Source organism: Myiozetetes cayanensis, unplaced genomic scaffold, assembly GCF_022539395.1.
Source record: "Myiozetetes cayanensis isolate MyiCay16 unplaced genomic scaffold, myiCay2020 scf1, whole genome shotgun sequence".
NCBI lineage: Eukaryota > Metazoa > Chordata > Aves > Passeriformes > Tyrannidae > Myiozetetes > Myiozetetes cayanensis.
Genome location: NW_026086604.1, coordinates 115,301,177 through 115,321,396, shown reverse-complemented (window position 1 = coordinate 115,321,396; position 20,220 = coordinate 115,301,177). Strand labels below are relative to the sequence as shown.

At 37.9% G+C, this 20,220-nt stretch overlaps 1 protein-coding gene across 5 annotated transcripts in view; it reads right to left on the bottom strand.

The window, feature by feature from the left end:
* TBC1D5 (TBC1 domain family member 5) overlaps positions 1 to 20,220 on the bottom strand; it is a 315,237-nt gene that overhangs the window by 14,827 nt on the left and 280,190 nt on the right. For 3 of the 5 annotated variants that reach the window (XM_050307600.1, XM_050307606.1, XM_050307620.1), the window contains 2 exons: positions 13,283 to 13,315; positions 8,034 to 8,133 (listed from right to left, as the gene is read on the bottom strand). In XM_050307600.1, coding sequence (XP_050163557.1) covers positions 8,034 to 8,133; positions 13,283 to 13,315 — 133 coding nt within the window. The remainder of the gene's footprint in view (positions 1 to 8,033; positions 8,134 to 13,282; positions 13,316 to 20,220) is intronic. The other 2 variants (XM_050307614.1, XM_050307625.1) reach the window with 1 other exon arrangement.

Sequence of the window (20,220 nt, the reverse complement as noted above, 5' to 3'; positions counted from 1 at the left end):
CAAAAAAATACCAAGTTTCCCACAGATGTCAAGTCAACTCTCTGGACTCATATTCCAGTACTTTTGTATGATTGTTTTTGTGAAATTGGGGTTTACTGAAAATGCTTCCAGCATTCCCTGCACAATATACTAGTGATAGCAAGACTGCTTTTTCAAGGACATTAGGGGGCTGGAAGGATGTACTGGAACTTTAGCTTCTGATAATCAATTTTTCTCTCTTTTCACAACAAATACTTCTTTCCTACCTGAACTTGATCTGATGGAGCAGGAAAATGTGCTCTCTCCTTAAAAACCGGGCAGAAAATCTAGAACTTAACAGTGGTTTGTGGCCTTTCTAGAAAGACTACACTGTGTGACAGTCATATTGCTGTTTAATAATGCAGCTCAGGATGTTTCCAACTACTGCATTTTCTTTCCAGCATTAAAAATACAAATGAGAGGAGTTAAATTCCCTTCTAAAACAATAGTGTTTGAGATCTAAGCATTGATGAAGGCAACGCTGCTGAGTAGCCTAACACATTTACCTATCTCACTGTTAATGTCAACTCTTATAGTAACAATTATACATTATATTAAAAGCATCACTTAGCAACATTTGAGTATTAAAGAATTTAAAGATCTTAAAAATCTGAAGTATGAAATTATTTGTGAAGTACTGCATTCTTTAAAACATTTAGATGAATATAAATTATGTATTTATAGAGTATATACTTCTGATTCATGTGTTGTGTGGAGCACCAACACTTTATCAATATTTAATGTGTGGTGATGCTTGTGACGTCAGAGAAATATGTAGTAAAAAGTCACCAATCAACTCATAGCAATGCACAGAATTGCAGATGTACAGAAAATGAGGTTGGTAGGGTCATGACGTCATTTTGTCCATCCCTTGCTCAAAGACAAGATCAACTCTTAACTATGAACTCTGATTTACACATGGTAAGCAAATTATGCTTACCATATACCTTACATGTGTGTTTATGGAAATAATGGGGAAACTAACAATTCAGTCACACCATGATTTCGCTTCTGCTAAGGTTCTATTCCCTTAAAGCTGACACTGTAAGAGAAACCACCAGTTAAGATATGCTGGAAAGGAAAGGGTGGATTGTCAGTCTACTTCAGCAGCAGGGAGGTGCTCACCACACAGCAGGAAGGAAGCAGTGGGAATTCACTGAAAGTTGCAGGGAAAGCTGTTAATTAGGTAATGAGGGGATGTGTAAGCTTCACTATTTTAATCTCCTTTTTATTCAGACTACTGTGATGAAAGCATCTGTAGGTGCCTACCACAGCTGGGCTTTCAGGACCGGCATAGTTGTTGTATAAAGAAAGTATATAGTTGTATAAAGGCTGTATAAAGTTGTATAAAGGCTCTCTATCAGTTGAACCAGTAGTTTTTGACCTTAAGAGTTACCCTCAAGTGACAAAAAGGTGGTTAAAATTCATGGGGCATGAAGAGTTACACTTTTATTCTTCCTACATATATATATATATATATATATATATATATATATGATGACCAAAAGTAACAGTCTGAAAGTCATGCTATACAATGAATACTTGTTTCCCAGGAACCACTCCTATATTTAGTTTAATAAAGTTGTTAATGTTCTTTATTTATAAGCTGGTTTTATAGGTTATTTATTTCTAACCAAACAGAGCAATTCCCTTAGACTCATGGGGCTCTGTTTGATGTGGCCTTTTTTAGTGACAACATTTCTAATCACAGCCGGTTTATAAACTATGGCTTATTTTATTTATGTCCCAAGCATAAGAGAACTCATTTAATGCGCTTACTTCCTCAACAAACTCTGAAGTGTTTCATTTCAACACAGGTCAGCTGAATAATATTCATTTAATTTTATCCTTACAAAAATGTCATAACCTTTCATCTCATCACATGACACATAAAACAAGAAACAAGAATTCAGTACTATCTTGCATACATTTAACAAGTACTGCATCGACATCTATATTGAGCAGTGTATCAGTCCCTAAATATTGAGCATTAAATCAACTTTCTCCTCTCCCTCCCCCCCTGCAAATGATCCTTATGATGAAAAGCATTCTTATAACAACTGCACTGACTGTTAAAAGACGGATGGACAAGTCAGTCTAATTAAACCTTTAAAGGTGCTATTTCACACAATAACTAAAATTATACTTGCAACTATATATAGTTGCAAACTATATAGTTTTTATTCCTTAATTTTTATATTTTTTCCTTCCTTTTCATGGTGTTTGCAATAATCACAATGAAAATGTGGCTTTGAACTGTGTTTAATACGTCCTGCAAATATTTGTCTGGGAGATGTCAGGAAGTGTTAGTGAATCCTACGGTTGCCAGCATTGCCTGATGGTTGTGGCAGGGACGTGTCCTGTGACCCCATTCAAAGAACTCTCAAAAGAGTGGCTTTTATTTTTCTTGTTATCATGATGCCATAACTTCTGGGCATTTTTTAGATATGTGCAGTTATTTATACACTACCTACAAAAACTGAGAGCTGACATGTTATTCCAGTGGGAGAATGCTGGTGGTGTTTAGAATGGGGGATGAAAACCTCACTTTTCCACATCCCTACCATAATCCACACTGGAGCAGCAGAGATGTACTGGTGAATACTGGTGAAGGACAGAGCAACATATTACAGATAGCAGAAATCAAATTAGAAAATGCACAGTAAGGACAAACCCATCAGCCCTGTATGGGTAGCTCAAAGAGGATTTATTTGCTTTGGCTTAGCAGAACCAGGATGCATAAACTTACTCAATGTGGGTCAGAGCTGAGAAGGTTTTGTGATGCTGCCTCCAGGACAAGAAGTGATTTAAAGACCTGGATATTGAGAAACATATTTCTGAGACCCACCTAAACAGTCGTCTCTCTGGCAGCTGGTTCAAGTTAAGCAGTAACAGTATGAAGGTGAAGTTAATAAAACCAGGTATACTTCTCTTTGCTCTGTAAAACCGGGTACCTTGGCACATATTTCTAGGGTGTTGTGCAGAACCTGTGAGCTAAGTCTTCACAGAGCTGGTATGAGCTAACAAGCCCACAGCTTATTAGCTGAGGCTCTATGCTGTGAGAAAGCAGCTAAATTGCTTCTGAATCTCAGCTAGCTGGGGAAGCAACCTTCTGCATTTACATAGTGCTGCCCTCAAGCAAAAGCAAGTGTGGAATGACCTTAGTTTCTCCACTTTTATAACCTGATAAATTGCCCATCAAAAAAATTAGGTTCTAAACAAAGACCTCCATATCCAAGTTAATACTGAACCAATGTTCCTTTAAATTGCCTCTCATGAAAAGGACTTCCTGTGCTACACATGTAATTATTTGGTAAACTTTCACACACTTGGAGATCTCAGACTATGTCTCTGTTGGAAAGAAATGGTAGGTTCTTCTGTCTCAGAGAAAGTGATGGATTGATTCCTGTCCCTTATAAAGAGACAACTTTTTAAGTGTCAGCACTTTTCTCTCTGGAACAAAACTGGCAAGTTCATAAAGAACCTTCACAATCTCTCATACTGGTACTTGCCTAAGGAGTACTGATATGTCTTCAGGGTTTTAATCTACTTTTTGTTAAGAGGCTGCCCTAGTTGTGGGCCAGTGTTTACATAGTCCAAACCCTAAAGATATTAGAACAACAGAGAGTGTAATTAACTGGTGTCACCTGAAATGCCATTTAACAGCGCTGTGTTGGCTTGAGCCTGGGAAGTAATGAAGGACAAGAGAGGAATCTTCCAGCAGATACTATGATGTACTCTGCGTGTTGTTTGTGTTCATGTCTCTTAGACAAATTTCTTGTCATCTGCTCTAAGATATCAGACAGGTGTCACATTTACCAGTCACCAGGAAAAATCTTTTTCTCTACGCACTTGCTAGCTAGAACATTACCATATTACTGAAATCACCAGTGACAATATTATTTCCTGAAAAAGGCCAGTGTTTGTGAGAAAGTAACATCAAGAAAATGTATCTGTGATGATGTTTCAGTAGTGGCAAGTATACTTTTTCACTGTCAGTTGAGTAATCTGCATTTATATTGTGAACAAACAGGATAGGTTTACAAGTTTGGATGTATCTTCATTGCAATCATGGAAACATTGAACACAGGATTATTTCTTTTTTTGTTTAAAAGCTATGACAAGCTTGTGAAAAAGGTCGAGAACAGCAGGAAAATCTGCTTCCCTGTCTGGCCATTTTATGTACCATAATTTCAACATTTGTCCCTTGGAGATATTAAAAGGAATTCCCCCCTAGCAGTACTCCAGTGGTTAAGTTACAGAAGAAAAGTAAAGTTCTAATGCACAGCTATAAGAAGGAGACAAAGATCACAGATTGGCTTTCCTCTGTTTCTATAATCAAACACCTATTTCTAATTTATACACATAGCCCTAAGTGGCAATATGTCAAAACCATCATTCATTCCCATGGTAACATCCCCTGATATTACAAGCAGTTTTGTTGTTGCCATGTGGTACATTATTTGTTTTTTTTTAAGGAAGGAGATAAACATTTAATGAAAGCATTTTTGAATATATGAACAAAATAAAATTGCCATTCTATCCCTCATAATGTAAGTTAGCAGATATCTGTTGAAACCTATAGAAATAAAATGCTCTTGGTAAAGAAACACAGAATCATTGTAGGGCCAAAAGGAGAAATTTTTAATTAAACGTTATTTTCTAAAAAGGCATTATATAAAAATATACTTTGTAAAATTGGATTTGATATAAAAAGATTATAAATTACTAGGGATTCAAAACAGAATAGATGAGGTGGTTGTTTTGCTAATTTCTCAGCCACAACACATCACCTCTGTCATGACGTAACTGCACCTGACTTTCATCAGATCCCCCTTGTAAGGGAAAGAAGTCGAGAAGAGAGCCAAAAAATCCTAAACTGTCTCACTGTAAACCACAAAAAGAACATTCAGTAATTGTTTGACACTGTGATAATTTTATGGCAAATAGTCACTGGATATGCATTTTTATAAGCATCAATTAATACTGTTTTGTTTAAAAGTCACCTGCAAATATAATCATCAACATAAGAAAAAGAATACTGGTTGATTAATAAAGTCTGGAAAAAAAGGTTTACAATATCAATCTAAAAAACCCAGAGGGTTTTTAAGTTTTATCAAATTTAAAAGGCAGGTCTGACTCCTTGACTGACTTATTGATAATTCTTAAAAATGTTGTCTAACACTTTGTTGAAGGACTTAGTTCTGTAGGGCTCCTCAAGTTTTATATAGTAGTATGTTTTAATCAACAATTTAGACAACTATTAAATGTATGATGATTACATCTCCAGTTAGAATGGTAGAAGAAAATAGAACACATTGCAGTTACGTGAATTAGTCAGCTAAAAAGCCAAATGACAAGAAGTGAATTTTAGTATCATCAAATGCAAGGAACACATATGGAAATAAACATTTCCTAATTTTACCCACAGGATAAACGCCTCTGTTTAGAAAGCAGTGATTCACCAAATTTTAAAGGTCATAACGTATTATCACCTCAACCTGACACGGTATCAAAGAGCACTAACATGATGATGCAGTAAAAATGTTTAAAATGAGGAATGTCACATTGGAGCAGAGAGATGACCTTCCCTGTGCTAAGTAATCACTGTGCTGAGCCAGTGCCGGTACAGCACATCCCGATATGATTAACCCACTTCAAAAGGTGTATGAAAACCCTGAAGAATTCAAAGGAAGACCGTAAAAATGACCAGGTCTAAAAAGAAACCCATAGAAAATGAAACTTGAAGTGTTCTGCTTAGCAAAGACACTGTTGAGAGATTAATCACAGCGTATAAGTAAATTAAATGAAGATTTTCAACTTTGCTAACGAAAATGCTACAAGATGCAAAAGCTGGGTGATGAAGTTAGAAAAATGCAGCCCTATAGGAAGAAGTAATATCCTTGAAGCTAAGTGTTCTGACAGTTTACAGGAGCAGTGATATAACTCATCTGCTCTGCAGTTTCTGAAACAAAGCAATTTTCATGGGTAAGAGATACCTGGGGGAGGATCAGATCAGGTACAGTAGCAGCCCCTGCTAACTTCTCCCTTAATCCAGAAATGACCAGATATGCTCTGAATTTTATTTTGCTGCCCTTCTCTGCAGCCCTCAGCAATGGATGAACACAGATAATCCTCAGAGGGTGTTCTGTGATGCTATAGAGGATCCATTTTCTTGCACAACCTGCTGGCACGTGCTGCTCAGATGGACAGATTTCAGGTCAGAAGGGATTTTGCATGTCGGCAAGAATCTTCACAGGTTTTTTTTCATGCCTTCACGTGGATCATCTGCTGGCTGATTTGGGGATACCTAACCTCACCAGTTTGCTACAAGTGCAGAAGCTGTGAAGGTTGGTGACATCTCTGTCTCTTGTGCGTAACTGTTAATCTCTATAGGATTTAAACACATTAGTATAACACAAATTTGCAAAGTTAATAGCCCATGATGTTGACAAGACATGCAGGAATATTGTGAAAAAGTATAGGGAGTAGGACTGAAAAGAAACTAGGTTGGAAGGCTCTGGGAACACTGCAGGGGTGTCACAATGCACCCAGCACACCTTGCAGCCAAAGCTGTATAAGGGATGGCTCTCCCTGTCCTGTGAGGGTAACAAACTGTTTCACAATGCTCCTGGGAGATTACTGCCCCTAAATGTTTTTGTTTCCAATATATTTGAGAAAAAGAATTTAACACCTGCATATGATGACAAATCTTTTGCTTTCAGTTCATGAATCCAGTGCCAAAAGGCAGATTGCTTCAAGTATCTTTGCCTGGGTTTATTCTGATCTCTGGAGCAGCCATAGCTGGTGAAATGCTTATGCTTGTACTAGAATTGATACCATTGCTAAACACTTCTCGTCTTTTTTCCTAAAGGAAAGAAACTTCAGCTTTTCTTCTTGACAAAGCAATCTTTTCCCCATCACTTCAGTAGCTAATAATTTATCCCTTTGCTTGCTTCTAATCTCATCATTGCTCATGTACCTTTACAGAGGCAATATATCATACTAAAGCTCTTGGGGTTAAGGGTTGACTTTGCTTTTCAAGGCTGTGATTCACAACTTTCAAATAACACAATATTTTTAGCTTTTCCTAGGCTTATAATAGTATCTAGTAAAACACCCACATAAAATAAAATACAAATATAATGGTTTTCACATCTGAACATTCTGACCTGGTAAACTTAGATATCATATACTTAGTTCTACCCACAAAAATATTGAACCTTACTTTATTTTGCTTAGATGTTGCAGGCCATAAATAAATCTTAAAATTATTACAGTTGTGCCCTGATGTCTTAAAAATGGTACTTTTTCACATAACTAAATATACTAACTTTTGGAGTTTAGTTCAACACAGTTTAAAAATGCCACTTTTATAAAAGCCTAGTTAAATATGTTTACACTTGAACTGAGTGAAAGATTTTGTTTACTTTCCCTGACTTGTCTTGGAAATATATAAGAAGAATTTTAGACTGGCGTATTTGCTCATTCTGTTCCCAGTGTATTGATGTTTATCTTACAATATTTCTCCTGGTCTGACCAAAATATTCCAAACTAGGTAGCCTACAGTAACACAGTTTTACATATCAAAGGTGATTGTAGATTGTGAAGCTGTTACATTTAATGAAAGTATATGGATTTTATACAGCTATCACTGCACACATCAAGTGTCACTGTGGGAATGCTGAAATGCAAATGGACTTCAAATCTGTAAGCGTAGATGCTGTGAGCTCCAATAGGTCTCTTACAATACAAGAAATCAAAGGGCATCTGTACTAAAATGCCTCTACCTCTTTCAGCATCATCAGTGGCTATAATACTCCCAAGATTAAAAGCAGAATAAAGATGCAGTGGTTGGTAGCATCTGATAAAACAACTCAGTACATCAATTCAATCTTCATGATGGCTTATAAAATAATATGCACTTTACTACCTAAATATTATTTTAGTTCTAATACAAACATGAAAAGAGCCTTTGCAAAGATTTACAGGTTAATACAGGGTACTGCACTTACCAAGATGTGTGTTCATCATTTTTGCACAATATTTGCACATGGCTTCCAAATCGTTTAGCTGTCCTTGTAGGAATGAAATCTGGGCCTCCAATTCTTCCTCCTACAATTAAGAGATTATTAGCATATAACACCCCCAACTTTCTATAATGCAGAATGAGATCAGTAAGTTAACCCCTGACATACTTAGACATCTTTTGAATTTTTCTATTCCTTTGTTCTCGGGAATTTTGTCATTTCATGGAAATAGGGTTTTTAATATTTCAGTGTTTACTAATACTACTCTTTTTCCTTCTAAGAGTTAAATAGAACAGTCTACATTGACCTCAGAAAGGTTAATGATTCAGAATTCTTTTACAAACCAGCAACCTGTTTTTGCTTATGCAAACACAGTACCACAGTAATGGCTGGAAAAACTCACTAAATGAGAAAAATTCTAGTTTTTGCCAGAGTAATTTCCACAGCAATTCTTTTGAACCCCTTTTTTAACTTCAAGGCATATATTTCATGAGACCTAGTATCACATCTCAAGGATGCATCACTGCCATATGTTTTGGCACACTTATTTTCATAACACCTCATCTCTACCTGTATAAAACCTATGCACAGCCAGCTGCCCTTTAAAACATCATCTTACATAACATTTAGTTGAAAATTATTTTTAACTCACATACTATAAAGCTGGTATTCTAAATTATTAAGTTATGTTTAAAAAATATGCATCAAGTGTAATTTAAAATAGGAATTAAGAAAAAAAAAAAGATTTTAAGGCCCAGGAGAAGCATTAATATCTAGCCACATGCCCTGTGGCCCTAAGCAATGGGAACTAACTCAGCTAAGAATTCCTCTTTGAACACCTTTGACTGCTGGTTTAAAAATCCATTCAGTCTCGACTTTGAAGACCATACTGCAGAAAGTTCACACCTTAGGGAAAATTCCTCAGAGCTTAGTCATGAACAGTATTAATTAGGTTTTTGTTTGTTTAAGTATGCAATTGAATTCAAGATACTCAGATAAAGCCAAAGTAACTTTTTAGCCTCTTGTTTTTCTTAGGAGCTTTGCAGTTCTATCATACCCTTTTTTTATGGAGATCACTGAGCATTAGAATGTGATTTACTTTTCAGTAGAAAAATATCCAAAACTTATCAGCGAGAACCAAGAGAATGAATCATTCTTGATTTAAAGGTACAAGTGATCTTAATCTCCATCAGAAAACAAGTCAGAGCCAAGCAAAGGAAACTTCCCACTAGTATATTCTATATCCAAAAGAGATTAATGAATAAAAAGCATTGTAACCACAGCATTTTGTAATATCTACCAATATCACTTTTTTCCTTACAGACTTTTTTCTCATACCTACAATCTACAGATATTAAACATTTTTCTTCACTACTTATTTATATTATATGCTCTCACCTTTTTTCTCTCAACCTCATTCTTTGACCACTTACACTTCAAAGGGATTGATTTTATTTGTCAATTTACAGCTGCTGAAAGTGATCTCATTCAAAGCCTGCAGTTCTGTCACAGCCTATACAAGCATATTTGGATTGACATTTCTATTCAAGAGATGTTCCTCCGTGTCGTGGTTTTGCCCTGGCTCAATTTACTTTTATACCCCCACATACAATTACTATTAGTTGAGAGAAGGTTTATGCAGACAAAAAGAGACTGAATTAAAAAAAGTATGAGTATTTATTATTAACAAACTAAAACTAAAGAATTATATTTACAACAATTCTACTTAAGTAAAAGGTATTATGTATTTACAAAAGATACTTCTCCCCCCACCACTTCCCTTTATATCAGTCCAAGGAGAAGAAGCAGTCTTTTTCTGTTCTCAGAATTCCAGTTCTCTCTCTCCAGTAACTCTGCAGTACTTTCGTCGCAGTTGGAACTTCTTTATCTCTCTCTCATTCTGTGTTGGCCTCCAGGGCTGGGCTTACCCCCCTCCTGGGTTAAAACCGAAGGCTGAGGGTTACCCAGGTCCTGAAGGGTCTCCTTCCATAGGCTTGCAAGGGGACACTTGCTTACTATGGATCTTCTTCCACAGGGTTACAGGGGATAATGGTTTAAGAGTTCACCCCTGTTTCCCTATGGAGGTCCCTCCCCATGGGAGAACAGTCCTTGATTGACTTCTCGGCATGGGTCCAGTCTGGATCCCTTACTCGGATCCCAATATCCCACCTGAGCCATTTTCTGCTCCAGCGTAGGTTCTCTCTAGCACCAGCAGCACGGATCCCACACATGGATCCCAACATCCCTACCTGAACCGTTTTGTGTTCCAGCGTAGGTTCTAATACCCGTCAGGGTCATAAATCTTCAACAGCAGCAGCATGGATCTCTCACTGAGATCCCAAGCTTATCTGAGCCGTCTCGCTCCAGCATAAGCATTGATCCCTTCGAGGGTCACAAAGTCTTTAACAGGACTCTGCCTCATCTGAGCCGCTTTTACTCCAGCATAAGGCTTTCTCTGTTAAAGTCACAAATCTCTGGTGCATCCACAAGCTCCTCTGTGAACCGCATGGGGGGTCTCTTCACCCCAACAAACTTCTACAGGTGGCAGGGTTTTATTTTTCAGTCTTTACCCTGCTGAAGGGAGAGAGAGCGAAAGGGAGAAAAACAGCAGCTCTCCCCCTTCGAACTTTTCTTCTCTCTTCTGCGACTGCAGCTTTGACCTTGGAAATTTTGTTATCTCATGGCTGGAATTCTTCTGCAGCGGTTTCTCGTCTAAGCAGTTCGTCTTTTAAACCTTTTTTTCTTCACTCTCTCACAAGAGAGAAGGGAGGCTTCAGTACTGCACCTGCCCCCCCCGGCCCAAGCCGGGGAGGAGGGGGCCTTGGCCCTCCTCGGGCCCGCTACCCTTCTACATGGCTGCTGCTCCTAATTTCAACTGCGCCACAACCTTCTCTTCCGTTTTCTTAAAGATGTAATTAGCAAAGGCGTCACTGAACTTTTTGATTGGTTTTTTGTCCGGAAATCACCTGGACAAAACCATCCTCAGCCCCAGCGATGGGCTGGTGGGCAAAACCATGACACTCCGGAAGACCTTTTTCTAGTACCTACAGTTACTGACTGCAGGAAATAATCTACCATAAATTTTCAATTGCCATTGGCACTGCAAGTGCAGCTGTAAGATAGGGAAAGGTGACAATACTTGAGTATTCTACTACAAAATAACATAATCAAATCTTACAATTATTAGTAAATACCTGAAGCCCAGTTTATCTCCTGTAAGTGAAAAAGAAAATTTAACTGCTAGTAACAAATATTTCCATGTTTCCCAGACTACGTTTTTTCTTATTCATGAACGAGAACTGCAGGAAATTGATCTTAAAATGCTTTTGGACAGCTCAATCCACCCAAGCAGATTCTGAAACTGACCTTTTCAATTGTACAACAGTACCTCTTCTTTTGGCAAGTGAGACCAGTGCTGAGTAAACTACATCCACCATTCTTCCCACTCGCTAGGATCCAGCCTGGGGAGCAGAAGTGTTCAGCAGACCTAACATTCACAAAGGAGAGTTCTGTGGCCTGGGACTCACAGACAGTTCAAGAGGTCTACTGCCAAGCAGGAAATCTTTCAAAAGGCCGAGTGAATGTATCCGGGGTTCCTGACTATCTGGCATCCTTGGGAAGGGCACCAAGAAGTGCTGGCAGTGGGACGTTCAAATAAGCAAGACAGTGAATTTGGCACTTGACACATCAGAGACCCAGGACATTTTGAACAAGAAGACAACACCCAAATGGTAATGACTTGCTACAGGGTATATAACCCCTGCCTCTGCTGTCACCAGCAGTGCTGTGGCAACCTCTGTGCAGAGGACCCTGAGGGCGACTCCCTGAAGCGGGATTTGTTCTGTTGCACTTGCCGCAGCAGCAGGTGAGGAGTTGTAAGAAGAGGCAGGTGTGTTTTACTGCATCAGGGGTTACTAACAGGTGATTGACAAGATCTTTCAAGGTGTAAAACCTCATGCAACAGACAGGGAAGGTACAACTGAGGCAAGACACAGTGGGAAAAAGACACACACTTCTGAGAGGCAGGAGCTGGAAGCTTATGATTTCTGGCAGCAGAAAGGCTGACCAGTGGTGCAGAGGGGAAGAACAGGCTCCCTCAAATGAAGAATTCAGATTGGACATTGTATCAGAGCACTACCAAGAGAAAGTGATGACTGACAGTCAGTGACTGCTGACTCTCTTCCAGCCTGACCCATCACCTAGAGAGGTTTCTTGGTTGCATGGAGGCTCAGTTTGTGGTGTTGCGAAAGACTGTTTGGGGTCACCTAATGGTTAAGGAGATAGGAACCCTGGTGTTGTTTCTCTTCAATCCTATGGCAAAAGGGAGAAGCCTAGATAGCAGCAGATGTATCGGGGAGACCACATATGGTTATATATCTGGTGGTATTAGATGGGTTTCAACTATTTTGCTTGTGGCACCCAGTTTTACGGGGACAGACATCCTAAAGAACAGGTCTACCTGGCAAAGAGAGGGAAGAATCTCTTTGTGAACAGATTTGCTAATCTAGTCGGGAGGACTTTGTCACAGAACAACAGAAATACATGAGGAAGCAGCACGTACAGACAAGGTATGCAGAAGGTCCACTTGGCTGAGTAAGGAGATTTTTAATGAACTAAAATGGGAAAAGCACATATGGTGGAAATGGAGAGCACATGTGTGGTAACAATGACAGGAAACAAAGGACAGGCACACAATCATTGTTTGGGCACATGAACAAAACTAGGAAGGACAAAACCCAGCTGGAGCTAAAATTAATGGGAGACATTAAAGGGTAACAAGAAGGAATTTTACAAGTATGCAGAGCAGCAAAAGGAGATTCAAAGAGAATGTAGGTCTGTTGCTTACTAAGGAAGACAAGACAACAACACGATACAGAAAAGGCTGCAGCATTCAATACAATTTTTGCCTCTCTCTTTTTAGGCCAACTCTGCTCCCAGACCTCTGCATTTACAGTTTGGGAAGGAGAGGAATGTCTGAGGGAGAGGAGGGGAGGGGCATAAGTTGGTGAATACTTGAAGAAGCAGTATGCAATCAAATGCAATGGGACCACATGGGACACCCCTGTGGGAGCTGAAAAATCTGACCACGTGATTGCAACACCACTGGCTATCACCTATGAAAAACCACTGATATTACAGAACATCCTTGATGACTGCAGAACGGTTAATTTTACATACATATTAAAGAAGAGTGAGGAGGAGTACCTAAGGAACTATACAATGGTTGGCCTCACCTTAGTCCTTGGAAAAACTGTGGAGCACGTCCTCTTGGAATCAATTTTCAACATGTAAAGGACAAGACAATAATCAAGAAAAGTCAACAAGGATTTACCAAGAGCAAATCATGCTTGACCAATCTGGTTGCCTGCTATGATGAAATGACTGGGCATGCAGATGAAGGGAGAGAAGTGAATGCCATATATTTTTACTTTAGTTAGGCTTTTGACACTTGTTTCCAAAAGCATCATCATTTATAGTATGATGAAGTATAGCCTGAATGAAAAGACTGTACATGGGCTGAAAATTGTTCAGAACCCCAAGCTTAAAGAACAGAGTCAATGTCTTGATGTCTAGTTGGTGTTTGGAAATGAGCACAGTAACAATGGACTGCTATGAAGCTACTGTTCAGTATCTTCACCAACAGCCCATATAAGGAGACAGAATGTACCCTCAGTAGATTTTCAGATGATGCAAAACTGGGAGGTTTGGTTGCTGTGCTGACTGGTAGAACCTCAATTCACAAACACAGGAGATGCTAGAAGCCTAGGCAAGAGAAAACTTTCTGAGGTTCCTGTTTTAGAAATTTCAGTAAGTGCAAAATTCTGCACCTGAGGAAAGAAAAACCCAATGCACAAGTGCAGATAGGGAAGGAATTTACTATCTCTCAGTTCTGCTGAGAAGGATATGGAAGCTACAGTGGCTGTTGAGCTGTTTACAAACTAATAAAGTTCTCTTGTCATGAATAATGTGAACAGTTGTGCCCGGCTACATAATGAGGAATGTGGTCAGCAGATCCAGGGAAGTCATTACTCCCCTCTGCTTCATGTTCTTGAGCTCTCACCTTTAATAATGCTTTTGGCCTGCAGTTCAAGAAGGACACTGAGAAACAGGAGAGGTTTCAGTGCAGGGCTACTATGAAGGCTACAGGTACAGAGGACAGACTGAGGGAACTGGGCTTGTTTATTTTGGTGAAGAAGAGTCCAAAGGGGATCTATTGAGAGTGTGCAACTACATAGAGTGACAAAGATGAGGTAATCAAGCTCTTCCCAGATGATACAGAAGGAACTGTTGCCCAAAACTGCCCCTTGGAAGGTTCAAATTGGTCACTAGGAAAATTTTCTTCATTAGAAGAGCAGTGTAGCACTGAAAGAGATTACTTACAGAAGTGGTAGTTTCTATTTAAAGTCACTAAACTGTTCTGATGCTAGTGATTGTCCTGCTCCAAGAAGCAGCTTGAGTAGAAGACTCTTCTAATCAACATTTCTAAGACTAATCTTTTCATAGAACCTTTCTAAAATAGTTCTGTAAAGGTAAGCAGCCAAATCACAAAGGTGCCCCGGAAAAAAAGACTTTTTTTCCAGTATTCTAAAGTAAAATTCTTTAGCAGTATTAGATGAAAAAACTCATTTATAGCCATCATTGTGCAGACAATTTCAATTCTTGCCTAGACAATATATACTGTACTTTCCTCTGAGTGCAAACTTTTGTGTTTCACTGTGCTAAGACAATGATGTAGCCTGGATACCACTTTTATTTTGTGTACAAATAGCAATGCTGATTTCATCTCTCTCATGTATGAACAGAGACCTAAAAATTCGCCAAACAGGCCAAACACAAGACAAGAGAAAACCAGTATGGTCCATGTTCTGTCGAGAAACCGACCTTTCAGCTGATCTGACAGCTGAAACATGCAAACTGTGATTTCAACTCACTCAGGCACAGCTCTCAGAAGTTAACCAGCTGACCACAAAATACACTAACCAAAATAAAAAATCAGTGTCAGCTTACTGAACATGTTCTTTGAAGCATATAAGCTCAATATTTTCTAATATTGAGAGTTGCATTATAAAGAAGGAAAACAAATCAAGCAGCAAATCAAATAAATCACTGCATCAAACACGGGAGACCAAGATGTGCAAACTGACATACACAATCTCGCAGAAAACCAATACTTTCTCAAAATTCAGCCCCAGGGTTTTCAAAATACTTTTCCACACCTTCAACCTTGCAGATGATGTAGATAACCTTACTGATAAGCAATAACATTTTGAATTGAACACGAGAATGAAAAAGAAGTAGTTTATTTTTGACGCCACCCTGATTTACGTTTCACTAACAATATAAATATAAAGCAGGCTAGAATTGATGTCTTCAGTCAAAGCAAGACTCTATTTGAGTGCCTCTGTATACATATCTCCAACTATTTTCCTGGTTTTGGCAAGACTGAATCTGTAAAAAACTTGACTTCTATTTATGTTTCTCGTTATTTTTTTTTTCTTATCCCCATTCAGGACTTTGCTTACATTGTTACATTTTCTTTTTTCTTTTGCCATGAAAACTAATTCCTTCATGATTAATTATTTGCCATTTCTTTGCTATTTCTTCTCCCTAGTCTATATGGTTCTGTACTCTTCATTTGTTCAAAGCCTGTTCTTCCCTTTTTATTACCTTTCCTTTCATCTATCTTCTCACCTTTACAAAGACAGCTATGGAAATAAATTTTTTATATCCTTCCTTCTCTCCTGAGCTCATAATGAAATCAGCAATGCCTCTACCATACCCCGTTTTTCATCAAATTTTACTGTTCCAGAAAACCAGCTGTGAATAACTGAAAGTGGTCAGCACATTCAAGAACAGATTACAAAAAGTTTTATACTTTTGACATTGTAATCCTATCCTTTTACAGCTCATCGCTTTACAAGCTGCAATAAGGTTTGTGGACACTGGTAAGGGCACTGGAATTTGGAAACCTACACAAGTGAAGGTCTGAAGAAATATAGTTTTAGAAGAAACCACTCTTTCTCAAAATTGTTTTTATCAGGTTAAACAAATTTTCTCCCAAATACATGACACGTAGCTTAACGCAGAAGCATGGAAAACACAGAATATGAACCCAGAAAATCAGGACTGTAAAGTCTTTCAGATTACCATTTAGTTTTCAGACTTATTGTTCAGAAAATGAAAGAAAAAATTGTACTATTTTTTGTTTTACTTATGTAGAAAATTCAGGGAAGAGAAAGCTTTGTTGTCAAAGTCTTACAACAATGTATGTCCAACCACTTTGCTCATGAACACTAAGAACGGCAAAGCTCCATTGATCTTAAATCTGAATCCTGAACAGGAATTAACTTGGCAGCACTACCAACCGCTAAATGTAGCGAAAAAGAAACTATCCTCAAAGAAAAGAGTATTTAAAGGTATTTAAGGTGTTTGAGCAATCACGATGCAATTTAAAACATAACAGAAAAAATGACAGAACTGTGCTGGAGGAACAGCCCAGTATTCCTTGTCTGAGGCTGGTCAGTGATGGATTGGATGAAGTGTAGTGAAAAAAAGAATGTCATGATATAAACATGTAACAGTACCACCCAGAATACTCTCCCAGACTATACGGATCAGGGATGTCTTGAACTAGAGGTTTGGGTTTTTTTAATATTAATTTGCCCAGTCACATTTTTCACTTTATACAGTGTTCATAGTAAGAGCACTAAGGAAACATTCCCTGAGCTCTTGGCAAATTGGCAGGGCAAATTAGAAAATAATTTTGATGAGGTATCAAAACATTTAGAGGAAAATAATGGGAAAAATGACATATACATGGAAATCCGGAAGTCAAGGACTTGCTAAGAGCCTTATCAGTACTTAAGTCCTTATTCATAAATTATACACAAAGTATACCTTTTGAATGTTGGTAGCATTATACATGTCAAAGAAGATTCAGATGCATGGCATAAATTGCCTTTTTTATGCAATTTTAATGCAAATTTTAACGCAAAATTCCCTTGATAAAAAAGCAGTGGTTACTGTTGCCATTTTGTGGGAATTTATTTAATTTTCTAATCGAAGAATTAAATATAAGATTTAACCTTATAATCTTAAATCTCTGACAGCTGAATGTTGGTTGACACCCCCATAATTTTTTTATGTTCTACGCCAGCCACAGAATAGTCTACAGCATATGCTGACATTTAAACCAGAAACCACTGTTTCTCACCAATCAATTATATACAGCGGAACTTTACCCAAAATTTTAATTTATTTTATTTACTAATTTATCTGTTATTTAACTCACGGCCCCTCATTAGGATCAAGGACTTGCTCTGCTTGGTGCTGTACAAACAAAAAAGACAAATCCTGCTTCTCTAAAGGACTTCACACTGTAAGCCAAGAGACAACAGATGGCTGGAGACACACATATGGGGAGGACATGGAAACAATATGGCTATATTAGTCAGTCTTCTAGACATGGCTTCAGCATGAAGCCAAACTGTTGTCGATGAGAGGGTGGAATTTTTAAGAGAGTTTTCACAAGGCATTTGCTTTGCAGATGTTTAGAGAAAGTTTCTTCTGTGTGGAAGGGGATAAAAAATCATTAGATGAGAATTCACTAATCACATCACAGTGAGGGGTGGAATGTATATGGCCATTTTTACATTGAGAAGTTTGGTACTGGTAAAATTTTTGCACAAAATGGAATTATTAATGTACTACTCAGAGAGGACATAAAGATGTTCAGATACTGCCTTCAGATACTAATTCCTCCAAAAGTAGAGGTTACGTATTGATTTCCTGTGCTGAACTACTTCCTGTCAATATTTCTATGTCCCTGTGCTAACTGAAGTATCCTCAATGCTTAATGTATTTCCAAATATACCTTACTCATGTTTTGTGTTCTTCACACCTTTACAACTGCCTGTATTTTATCCTTTTGAATATTCTCTCATCAATGTTAAACATTTTAAGTGCTTTAAGTACAATTTAAGTACTTTCAGATAAATCCTATAAAAACATATATTTTGTTCGTTTAGACTGCATACACAGTAAATGTAAGCCATGTTTTAATTTTATACCATTTTAACTCCTGTTCATGGTTTTTTTTCCACCATTTTAACTCAGACTGCTTTACCATGATTGTATGAGGTATCTAAAGTAGGAACATCTTTCTTCCCTTTTTTCTCTTCTCTTCTCTTCTTTAAAATTTCTCTTAATTTCACTGTGCAGTGCTAGTAGGTGTAGTTGCTCAGATCTCATACTTACTGATAGTTACATACTTATTTCAGTACTTTTCTAAATTAGAACCCTTAAAGCACAAAGAGATTCTCTGTCAGGTTAACAGTAAATCATGATGTAGTTGCCCACCTTAAAGAAGGATAAGGGGAGTACAAAACCTACAGAAGCATACTTTTTGTTTTTAAACCTCTTTTCTCCTCTCTTGTATCATTACTTTGACCTGTTGCTTTCCAATTTTGCTCTCTGGTAGTACTGTATACCTCAAAATACACCAGAGGACATCAGGGTAAGCACAAATGAATTATGCAAAGAGTAATCACAGAAGTGTAGGTTCCAAATGTAGTGCTGTCAAAGTTTCAGGTACAATGCATCCTCTTCTGCTCAAAGAAGTAAATTCAGAAGAATAATTACCTGCTTTAAAACCTGAAAGAGAACTGCCACTGCAGAATCATTAGTGAATGTGCGTCTGTGACAGCCCCCTAAAAGCGGTGGGGGAAATGGGACTGAGAAAACTTAAGAAAATAAAAGGGTAAGAAAAGTCAACAAAATATCCACTGTGACTTCTAGGAGCCAAGCTAAATCAGGTTATGTATCAACACTGGAAAAAAAAAAAAGTATTTGGTTCAGAGGGTTGTGATTGAAAACAAGTCTCAAAGACAAGAAAGGAATTTTATAATACAGATAAAAATGTTCAGCTAGGATGAGACCAAGACAGATTTGGCAATAAATTAAAATGCTAGAAGGCATTCACCTGCAAAGGCACATATTTTTGGGCACTAGTACAATCCTGACTTCCTCTGTGTGCTTTCAGTAACAACACAGTGAGGAATGGCATCTCACAATGCTTGTCCAAGCTATGCACATATAAACAGAACGAACAGATTATTAGTAAAGGATTAAATGAATAAGAATTTCAGCCCTTCTGTACTTAACATCCTGCTCAGGACAGACAACAAACCCCAACAAAACTGAAGGGGCTGCAACTCAGATTCAGAATAATCAACGACCAAGGAACTTTCTTCCAACAACCATTCCAGAGTTAGCATTTGTTGAGGAGACCCACACTTTCTAAATGCAAGAAAAATTACGGCTTTCATACTCTATAGATTTGAAGATGGGTGAAATACATATACATGTGTATTTGATAGCATTATGTATCTGTAGCTTTTCTGAAATGTAAGAAACAGAAATTTGTAATTAACTATTTTTCCTCTTCTTACAAACTACAATAACTCTTTTTCTCTTCCTTGTCCCCTACTTTTAGGAGTTTATATGTTTATTTATTATTTATAAATAAACAAAATTTATTTATAATCCATATTTATTTATAAGCTCTACTAAGATTAGTGAATTTGAGGCAAAATATGTCTTTTATTGTACTGATGTATGATTATCCATTTATTTGATTTATGGTCTCTAAGAACAAAGCTAAAAATATATAGAAATTTGGAAGAAAATGAGAGATGGTGCCTCAGAAGATCTTACCCCATGACACATGCATTTCTTTTCAATTAAAATCCTGAAAATAGCTGAAGCTCTGGCTAACAGCTTCTAAACACCAGGTCCTGCTGCTGAATTTCCATCTTAAACAGTTCAAAGTCAATTTGCCAGTGTCGCGCTGTTGGAATCAGCTTAGTTTGCCACATTCCACCTTGCCTGGAGATATTAGTGGCAAAGGACCATAGGCTTGGAAACTTTCCAAAGCAGCTCCCACTGTCAAACCTATTATTGGAACAGCTTCCAGGTGCACCAGCCTCACTGTTGCAGAGCTAGAAACCAGCAACTGTACTAATGGAGCACGAGCAGGACTTGTTTTCATCTGATCTGGGTACATTTTTCTCTTAAAAAAAACTCCACTTCTATGCCCGCACTATTTTTCCTTACCAGGAAGATGGAGTAGGATAAATATGACTAATGGAGAAAGCTCCTGCCTGGAGACAAA